Below are 10,899 nucleotides of genomic sequence, written 5' to 3' on the forward strand. Positions count from 1 at the left end.
TGTCTTATTTTATGCCAGATGCCCGCCCCAGCAATTAATTACTCCTCTCACAACCTGTTCTAACCCACCTACCCCTCCCTGGCGATAAGGATGTTTAGGTTGCGCAGTACACAGTACGCATGTACGTGTCGAAACCGTAGCTTCTTCGTCTTCCGGTAATTCGGGCGAAGAAGATCAAAGATGAGTTCTTCTTTAGGGCTTTTTCTAGGTGGAATTTTCGCTCTTGTGGTCGCTGGATACATTGCTCAAAGTCGTCTCCCTCCTCCCAAACCTAAAGTAATCGGCATAGACTTGGGAACGACATTTTCTTGTGTAGGAGTCTACCAAGCAATAACAGGACATGTTGACATCTTGGCTAACGAGAATGGCAGTAAAGTTATCCCTAGCGTTGTTGCTTTCACGAAAAATGGTGTTCTTGTGGGTAGAAGAGCCTTGGATCAAGCTGAGCTGAATCCAGAATCGACTATCTACGACGCAAAGCGCTTTATTGGAAAGAAGTTTTCGAAAGAAGACTTACAAAAGTTGTCTTCCCTGTACCAGTTTAAAATTACTTCCGATGAAAAGAACAATCCGATGTTCGTCGTTGAAACTCATGGCAACCAGACGTTAGTTTCACCAGAAGAAATTGGTGCTTCTATATTAAAGGAATTAAAACGAACCGCTGAAAAAAACATCAGTAGATCAGTCAATCAGGCCGTTATGTCGGTTCCAGCAGAGTTCGACATGGCGCAGAGAAATGCGACGATAAAGGCTGCTGCTCTCGCTGGGATCAAAGTTGTCCGTCTCATAAACGAGCCCACAGCGGCAGCAATGGCTTACGGTCTTCACAAGAAAGAAGGAGTCTCGAATGTTATGGTGGTCGACCTAGGTGGCGGTACTTTAGATGTATCCTTGTTGAACATTCAAGGTGGGATGTTCGTAACTATGGCCATGGCAGGGAATAACAGGTTGGGAGGGCAAGACTTTAATATAAGACTCATGTCTTATCTACTGGCAGTTATAAACAACAGATTTGGTGAAGAATTGACAAATGCTGAAGACATACAGCGTCTCCGGCAGGAGGTTGAATCAACAAAAATAAATTTGACGTCAGAGGAAGCTGTAGTGGTGAGGTTGCCTCTGTCCTCCTTGAATCAAGGGAAGAAACTTGCTATATTTGAAGAAAAGGTCTCACGATTAACTTTTGAAAAGTTGAATGAAGACTTGTTTCAAAAAGTTCTAGAACCTGTTGAAAGGGTTTTAAAAGAAGTTGACCTTCCTAAGGTGGAAGTTGACGAGGTAGTGCTTGTCGGAGGATCCACCAGGATACCAAGGGTACGGGAGCTCATTGCAAAGTACTTCAATGGGAAGAAACCCAATGTTTCTATAGACCCAGAGCTTGCCGTAGCCACAGGAGTAGCAATACAGGCAGGCATCATTGGTGGCATGTGGCCACTTCAGGTGTCGGCCCTAGAACTGCCAAATCACAACCTCAAAAAGATTCAGATTAACTCTTAATTTAAATATATAAAAATGTATTTAAGCTAGTAATTTATATTAAACAATATTATTAGATTATGAGCTCTAGATTTCTATCTGTTAGTTGAGGAGGGTGCAGCCTGAGTCATCTGTCGTGCATAGAAATCAAGATTGAATAATCTAATTGATACAGTATAAATCTACTAGTTGTTCAAAATTTTGAGAACAATCCTCTTCACAGACCCTTCAAAAACACAAAGCGGCTACCATCAGATTTTGGGTGCTTACCATTTACAGAAACCATCCGGTTGGAAATTTCAGGCAAAAACATTAAACAGTTGAATGCCACATTGCGAGAGAAGGAATTGCTATAAAGTATATCCATATCAGCTAGAGAGACTTAAAAGAGCAGAAAAATAGCATCAACTCAAATCACAGCCCATATTTTCAGAAGCTTCCCAAACGGAATGGCGCGAACCATTTGATTTTCCAACTGGAATTTCCGGTTTTCCCATGTAAATGGTAAGCACCCTCTATGAACAACTCCACACTGCTGGGCTACTCACCATCGACAACAGAATAGATAGTGAGTAGTGTAGCCAATAAGAGAATGGCAATCATGATAGAAATCTAGTAGATTTATAATAAAATATAATAATAGATATTACCATCGATTGGAAAAAGCCAAAAGAATGGTCCTAACTGGGTCAGGGCAACTTTAAGCATGAAGTTGTTGAATTTGGCTTTTTATTCTACTGTGTAGAGTTTGTTGTGTATTACCTTCCTACTTTGGCCTAGTTTCTCTTGAAAACAGAGCACAATCCAGCCAAGTAGAAACCAAAGCAATGTTGTTTTTTCTACATCAAAAATTAATCAGAAAATCCTCACTTACATGTGACCTGACCGCTACCTTCTTCATTTTTCAAGACTGGTAATAAAATTATCAATATTTTACTATTTACACAGTTGCATTGAGTGGGTTGTAACGTGGAAATTCTCGGATTGTCCACTTATAGCACTCAATTTTATTTATGAAAGTAAATGTTCTATTTACCCAAACAAGTCCTAATCTGACCCAGAAATAAATCGAGGCCACTATGAGTAGCATAGCATAGCAGATGCTTATGTATAAGTGGTAAAAGGACTCATGACTGATCAGGATCTAACGTTATTATATGGCTAGCTTTGTGAGTGAGCAAGATGAATCAAATCCTGCAGTGTGATTGGCTACCCAAGTGGACAAGAGTGAGCTATTTTGTCCACTTGGCACTACCTGCTGTGTCCCGCAGGAAAAATTTCCCCGAAAGCCATATAATAAATCCTTTATTTACCAAGCTTGTTCGGTCAAGATGGCTGGATATTGGCCAAGTTCTTTTTTTTGCATGTTTATGGACCGAGACGGACACTTGGTCAATAACCCATACATATGTAATAAACCATGCAGGTCATGGGAATGAAGAAAACAATCACCTGTATTCCTTAATACTGATATTTGTTTAAATCCTCAAAACTGGTACTGCAAGGAATACATATAATTCAATTATACTACAGTAGATAATTTTCCATCACATTACCACAAAATTGCAGAATGTGGTCATTCCATGTTTTGCTGTTTTACAGAGAATCGATAGGTAGTGTGTAGAGCCTTTGTTGTGCTCATTAATCCATTTATTTTGGGATGGCCCTGTTGCTGTCACTATTGTGGTTTATTTCAAGTCCCTACAGAAGTTTATCACCTTGACTAGGTAATATGCTTCTGGTCCCTACCATTATTAAAAGTAATTAATTTGAATCAATAACATGTCACTCATTGTAAAATTGAAATGTATTATTTTATTTATTAGAAATTTCAATAAAAATGTCATGAATGAATACAATTTCTTTTAAATAATTATCATTGATTACTGTCAGTCAAGTGCATTGATTTATACCACAGGATATACCTGTACTTGTTAAAAAACTACAGTAACTAGTACTCTAGAAGTCTGAAACAACATGTATAAAAAAAGACTTGTTACAAGTCGACCGTCAAGTAATCTTTGCCCTCAAGCAAAGCAAGAGGCAGAACTAATAGAATGGAAATATTATTGGAATGGACTTTTAGAAAGTCATATATAGAAACTGACTACTTAAATTTGTTTTGCTCCAACTCCCTGGCCTGATCGGTAAAAAACTGACAAAGATAAGTATAGACTGAAGTGACAAAGCTTGTTATAAGTTACAGTCAGACCACATCGCTGAAGCTTGTTCCAGAGTCTATTGAAAGTAAAACCTAGCAGTATTATCACCCCTCTGCCCGCCCCCCCCCCCCCCCGCTACTCCATTTTCCACACACTAATACTCATATTTATCTAATAGTATTAAACTGATTCAGTCCCAGTACAACATCAACACCTCATCAAGCAATTAATTAAGCGTGATCAACTTTTCTGAACTGCGTGTGATTTTAGTAAAGACATCATTTTTATGAGCTACTATGATCAGTACCTTTGTTTATTTGCTGGATGATTTGTCAACTGTTTGTTCTTGGTTTCTTTCGATTTTGTTCATTAGCTCAGGGTTTACCCTTTGTCAACCATACACATCCCTCCAAGCAAGCCAATAGAACCTGAAGGGTTCAATGTGTAGTTCCAGAAAACATCCATGGCTCCCACATGGAAGGGTTTTTGGTTTGACTCACCCCATCCCTTCAGCCAGGTTCATACTTTCCCTTTCAAATATTGGCTTTTGAGACCTCCCCCTGAGCACCTGCACCCCCAAACCCCTTGGCACTTCCAACTTCCCCCCATGGGTGTCTGGCTCTATTTTTCTTTATTTGAATAACAATGCTTATTATATCTCTCAGTTAGTACACGTGCTGTGGTTGGTCAATTTAGCGGGCCATACTCTCCTGTACAGCCTGTTAAAATAAAAAATTTGGTTTTGTTGCCAAACTGTTTCGTGATTTATCAATAAGTGTTCTTAACTTTTATAGCAAGTGAAAGTTTAAACTTTCTTATACTCTAAATTATGTAATAAAGCATGCTAACGACTTAAAAACAGTTTCAAACTGACTCGTTTTGCTTTTGAGGTGCATCAGAAGTTTGAAGCCTTTCCGCGTCCGTGTGAATAGAAATCATTTCTGAATCCATCATTCACACAGAAGAGATATAATAAATTTCTTACTAACCTCGTCTTCTCGGTCTGTACTGTAAGTTATGGATCCTCGTTTTTTTCCCCTTCGATTTATGACCCACGTACTTTGCGCTTGGGCCATAAATCAAAGGGGGAAAAACTCGGTCCGTAACTTACAGTACAGACCTCGAACTCGGTTAGTAAGAGGTATTTATACATCACAAGTCTCACATTAACGTGAAAAATCCTTTGTCTGGAAACATCAAGACAAGCAAATTACAGATGTATAAAGAATTGTTATTCAAATTTAGGCACTATTAATACCATGGTGTCGCTATGTATCTTTTCTAGAACTGCACAATTAGCTAATAATACTCTCTGGCACATAATCAGCAAGAAAGTATAATATTTTGGGGGGGCTTGAAATTAAGACACTGACCACTGTCCTGTGACACTCAGCTTACTGTCCATTCTAGCCACTGGACCCTTGTTTAGCCTCTTGCCCAAGACATTCAGTCTGGACCGAGCCACATCCCAATCAATATATGCTGATTCCAAGCATCTCCCTGCTTCCTCTGTGAGAGTGTATCCCATGCGCCCATGAAGGACACGGTCATTATCAAAGACTATCATCTCCCCAGGAGAGAGCTTGTGCAGGAACATATTTTTAGGATCTTTCAATCGTGTGGTCAGAGAATAGTATGCCTCATACATCTCTTGAGTCTTCTCAGCAGACACACCCAGGAAGCACTGTCTGGTTCCTTCATTGTGATTGCATCGTAGCAGTCTGCCATTTTGATCTAGTCTAAAAAAGGTAGAATACATCAAGTTTGCAAGCCAGATAATTAAGGTGGCTAATAAGGATTCAACTGGACAATCCTTCACTAAGAGGTTAAGACCTTTTACAAACATTTAGGTTAATATTGCAAGTGTCAAATTCTTCAACAAGCCTCTTAAGGCGTAGTCGCCCAGAAGAGAGGGGGGGGAGGGGGGTTGGTGGGGGGTGCTCAAAAATATAAGCTATACGGGTATGTGCCGCTGTGAAGGGTATGGTTTTCAGGCAGTTTAGTACAGGATTGGGTACAGAAATCAGACAGTTTTGGTCTAGAATAAGGTTACAACATATTCAGTCAGCACCCTGCAACAAAGAATCTGTTGTCTTGTAAATTATGTGATAGAGTTGGTTAAAAACATATTTAAAAAATGCTATTACATCCTGACCAGACAAGCATTAATTGGACTCACTCAAGCAGTGGTCTTGCACCCTCCAGATCATATTCACCGAGTATGTCTGTGCCAGCAGTGTGGAAAAGAACATGCGTTGTGGTAAGAAGCTCGTAAGCATGTGGATCCTCCTTCTTTAACTGCTCAGCCACATGAAACGAATCAACTAGAGAGTTGTCCCCTCCTTCACTTGGAATTTGTTCATGGCAAAAGAGTAGCTGTATCTATGTACAAAGCAAATTATAACAGTACTGACTTAATTAAAGAAATCTCAATTTTTATTATCACTTTCCCCACTACCCTATTATTAAGCAAGTTCATATGCTAGTTGCCATGGCAATTATAGTCATCAAATTTGCAAATGCATACCCACATATGAACCAAGTCAATTGTAGATGGCCGTGAATCATAAGCAATCAAATTTGCAATGCAGTAGCTGCATCTCGCAAATGGGTTACATTCAAGAAGCTTGCTTTAAGGAGTTTGATGACAGTAAATCAGCTGCAAACTTGACATGAATTTCTGAGCAAATTGTTGTTCCAGAAAACAAACAAATTACATCCTGGCCCTGCAAAGGAAATGCTTAATATGGTTCTTGGTTTCATCCCTCTGCAAAATCCAGCTTTTGCTTTGAGAGTCCACTCACTTGGGATTTCCAGCAACCTTCCATGGGGTGGGTGTGGATAATTCAGGGGTTAAATCAACAACGTTTTCAGCAGGAGGGAAAAACATTTTGAACTTAACTTTTTTGTAAGAAAAAACTGGATCATGTGTACTAAAGGCATCCATGGTCAAGTGTTGATATCCTCGATTGATACCCTCAATTGACCCTTGATCGATGCTCGATGGACACCTTAGTATACACTCGATCAACACTCCATCGACAACTCAGTTGAGAGTCAACCAAATTTTCAATCGATTCATATAAGTTGGTCGACACTTGGCCAAACTATCGACCAACTGTTGATCAAGTGTTGATAGAGTGTCGACTGAGTATCGATTGGGATGTCGATTGAGTTTTGATCTAGATGTCGATCAAGGGTATCGATTGACAGTATTGATCAACACTCAACCATGAATGCCTTTAGTACACATGATCTGAAAAACTTTCTTCTAGATAGTCAAACTAGGCAGACAACCTCCACAGTGCCTGGCTCTATATAAAACCCTGATATTTTCTAAAATAAGAGTAAAATGTCTGGCCCAGGACCACAACCCAGTGACCCTGGCTACACTGGGCACCTTATTAAAGACTTAGATGCAGAAGCCCAACTTAAATTTAAACATCACTGACCATAATAACATTAAAGGTGCTAACAACAAATAATTCATATCATGATAGCTTCACAATAATTTCAACATACCCCTGGTTTGGCTTCATAGTATGGAAGATCAGAGTGAAGAGGCAACGTATAACTTGTGTAAGCAACACTGTTGGCCTTCAGTCTTGTTGATACCACTATTGTCTTCCTGTGGAGAATACAGTGGTAAGTACAATTAATTCACAGATTAAATGGCAATATATCAAAAGACTCACCATCTCCCCAGAGAACAGATACATGCAAATTTTCAGGGCAACCTAGCAAGTATTGGATGGTACCATAAAATAGGTTGTCTTTCCACCCAGAGGGATTGACAGTGTTTCTCCTAGCTGCTTCATGCAATCAATCAATCAATCAATCAATCAAAAAGACTTTATCAATACATGTGTCAAAATTTAGCCAGCCAAGAGGAAACACCCCTCTACCAATTGGAGACACTTAATATAATTAGAGGCCTACTAACTAATATCTTATTAAAACTCCTAACGAAAGAGATAACTTACTAAAAACTTAGCTACAAAGAAGAAGAAGAAGAAGAAGAAGAAGAAGAAGAAGAAGATGACAAGCAAAAAAAAAACTAACAAATATAGGAAGGAAAAATTCACTCTGTTAAGAGTTACAAAGAATACAATTTTAGCAATTGTCATCTTCTTACCAACACACTTAAATCACATTTAAGAAAGTGGCATTATTAAATACTTATAAAAATGTTATCCCAGGTTTGATTCTTTACTATACTGTCACACTCACACTTCTAAATTGAATACAGTCACATGATAGTTTCTTGTGCTGCATTTAGAAACTTGCAGCTATGCAAATGCGACAATGGCCTACCCGTAGGCTGTCATTCTCAAGTAGCCTATATGATCTCCCAGTTTTTCCACTTGCCCCTCTTCTATGGGCATGTCTGTCACCAGTGCCAAACCATATCTGTACAGACTGTCCAAAAATTCAAATTCCACTGCCTCATTGTTAAGAATGTCATGAAATTTCATGCGAGGGATTTGCTTTTTAAATTCACTTCCCCAAAGTTCCACTTTCCTAGTTGTCACATCAGTGCAGACTCTGCCTTTTAGTTCCATTTCACTTGGCAGTCGCTTCTTGAACAGAAAATCAGCATCAAGCATGGTCACATGACCATCAGGCCAGGTGATTGACAGGTTAGTCTTATCCTCACTTAGTTCAACTTTGGTTGGTTTGACATTGATGTCAACATCCCTGACAACATCAACTAGGCGTTGGTTAGAATCCTTGAAAAAGCATTCTGGACACTGGCAATTGTCTCGCAGGTATATATAGGGGAATACATCTGTCGTATTGTCTTTCCATGTAATGTTCACGATCTTCTTAGCTGGAGATTCTTTGATGTTCCTCATTAAGAATTTGCTGAGATGATGAGAAGATGTACCTAAGCCACGATGCTGACATCGGAGAATTTGGTTTGATAATCTGAAACTAGCACAAGCTGCTCTCCATGCACCAATCATAATGATTTTTTCTTCTCCAGCCTACCAGAAATATCGAGTCAGTTACCATGTTTTAATTGAAAAAGAGTCACCACTTGTTTGATAAGACAGTTGTTTGATAAGACAGTTGCTCAATGGTTGCACTTATTTAATATCATTAAGCTTAAGAAACTCATATTTCAAATGAAAAACAATAACAACAAAAACCAAAACTCAATTTAAAATGGTGATGTCGCCGTCTCTTCCCATATCAGCAAGTGGTTAAATATAAGTACAGGGGTCCAGTGCTTATTAAATGAAAGAAAGCGCTTGTCAATATTTTCTATTATTATTATGTGTGTGGACTCTTGTTGGAGATCACAATTAATTGGAGTAAGTAATAATTATGCAAGTAAAGATGCTATGTATAAATGAAGGTGGGGAAGAAAGAGGGTCAAAATCAGGAGCTCTTGAAAATGCTTTCCCCTGGAGCAGGGAGAATGGAGACCATTTTTAAGTGGTAGTTCTAACAAATCTGGCCAGGAGAAATAAGCATTGGGAGTCATTGTTCTGCCATTTACAATGCATTTGCATGTCATTATCCAATGAAATCTGGAGTCCTAAAAAAATCAACCCAAGCAAAAAAGTGATAAAGCTATAATCCTGCAAGCCCTCCCTCTCCAATCTTACGTAGTCCCAGCTGTTCTGGTTTGAGATAATGCATTGATAAAAGCAAATTTGATCAAATAGCGACATCACCATCCCCCTTACGTATACCCTGGACATTTGAGCTGTTCATTTGTCTGGGGAGGCTGGAATTTTACATCAGTAGTTATTACTGGGTTGGGGAATTTGGCACCATATATAAGGGAAGAGTGGAGGGGGATTAGAAAATGTTGCCTTGAAGTCGCAGCTGTAAAAATCAATGAAGCTGTTGGAAAAAGCATTTGAAAGGCCTCAAAGATAAGGTATGTAGTTGGTAACATTGATTTGCATTCCATCATCGCATTCCATCGAGTGAGACTCATAATGTTTATAAACATTAGGGTGCCGAGACCGCGTAGTACGGACTGGAAATCACCTTTAAATAGACCAATTTCGATATATTAAAATTCAGCCTAACATAATAGACCTCAATATGAGACTCTGGGGAATAAACCCCACAAACTCTGTAGTTATTCCCCAGAGCCTCATACTGCGGTAATTTGTCAACCATCCAGCATCAATGATCCAGCCCTTGAAAGCTCCTTCTTCGCCTATAAAGACTTCCACTGTACCTATGGTTATTTTTACTGTGTTCTTATCAACACTGTTTTCCTTTTTACCCTCACATAAATGCACCTGCCAGCATAGTAAACTGCATGTATGGATGGGGCTGTCCAGAAATCTTGCAGACAAAACGCGTACTGCACTGATATTCACGGCCAAGACGATCAGGCTATGACTGTGCCCTAAAGCCGGGTCTAAAGAAAACAACTTTTATCTGCAAGCCAAATATAGTTTGAACTAACCTTTTAACTGAATGAACTTGAACGAGATTCCTTTCCTGGGTCTTTGCTATCTGGATTGTGGAGGCAAATTCTAACTCACGTGACTTCGTTGTATGATTGTCACGTGCATTGAGAGTGGCGTTGCGTGACAAAGTGCAAAACAAACTCGTCTTTTTGTCCAGGACGTGGCTCTAAACCGGCAATAAAAGACTTGCATGGCACCGGAGAAATGCGTATAAAGTGATATACAAAAACAAATTACTACTAAACGACAGAACGTTTTCCCCATCCGAGAGACATTTCATTCATAGTTGAGAACGCACTAGTAACGTGACGTGTGAAAAGACACCCTACCCTAGCAGAAAACAGGAGACACCGGTTTACTTTTATGATCTTATGTCCTGTGACCGCGGTGACTATTCAGCATAAGAGATCTGGGTTCAAGTCTAGGAAGAGAGAATTCTCTATTTTCCAGGTCCTCATAATTCACTTTGTTTGCTCCTCAAGTCTTCAATAAACTTGTGATATGCTCTTGAGAATATGCAGACCTCCCAACATTTGGGTAGCAAACAGAGTGGATTATAGGGAATTGGAAATAACAGGAGCCAGAAAACAGAGAATACAACAAATTCAGAGTGGGCTGAAAAACGCATAATGACACCCTTGTGGGTGCAGAAGCCTTCCCAGCCCTGGTGAAAAATTCACTTTCGTTTACAATATTCAAGGAGTAGGTCATTGGAAGTTAGACTTAATGAGGATTTTCTCAATACTATTTTCAAAAATCTTACGGGAAAAAAGGATGCCGTGGCCCCATCAGCCCCCCAACCCCCTCCCTGCACCCCCGCA

General features: G+C 39.5%; 2 protein-coding genes across 2 annotated transcripts; one reads left to right on the forward strand and one right to left on the reverse strand.

Moving 5' to 3' along the window:
* The first annotated feature begins 40 nt into the window (after nt 1–40).
* LOC110043124 (heat shock 70 kDa protein 13-like) lies at nt 41–3,335 on the forward strand. The gene has a single exon (XM_020748540.2). It carries the CDS (start codon nt 181–183, stop codon nt 1,495–1,497), a length of 1,317 nt encoding a protein of 438 aa, XP_020604199.1. The 5' UTR covers nt 41–180; the 3' UTR covers nt 1,498–3,335.
* A 927-nt stretch (nt 3,336–4,262) lies between these two features.
* Nucleotides 4,263–10,183, reverse strand: LOC110043090 (gamma-butyrobetaine dioxygenase-like). The gene is made up of 5 exons (XM_020748504.2): nt 10,075–10,183; nt 7,953–8,626; nt 7,161–7,266; nt 5,818–6,020; nt 4,263–5,377 (listed from the first exon to the last, which is right to left on the reverse strand). Exons 2-5 carry the CDS (start codon nt 8,603–8,605, stop codon nt 4,999–5,001), a joined length of 1,341 nt encoding a protein of 446 aa, XP_020604163.2. The 5' UTR covers nt 8,606–8,626; nt 10,075–10,183; the 3' UTR covers nt 4,263–4,998.
* Between the last annotated feature and the right edge of the window lie 716 nt (nt 10,184–10,899).

The sequence above is a fragment of the Orbicella faveolata genome, unplaced genomic scaffold (assembly GCF_042242905.1).
Source record: "Orbicella faveolata isolate gen_17 unplaced genomic scaffold, um_ofav_v1 contig_24, whole genome shotgun sequence".
Taxonomy (NCBI): domain Eukaryota; kingdom Metazoa; phylum Cnidaria; class Anthozoa; order Scleractinia; family Merulinidae; genus Orbicella; species Orbicella faveolata.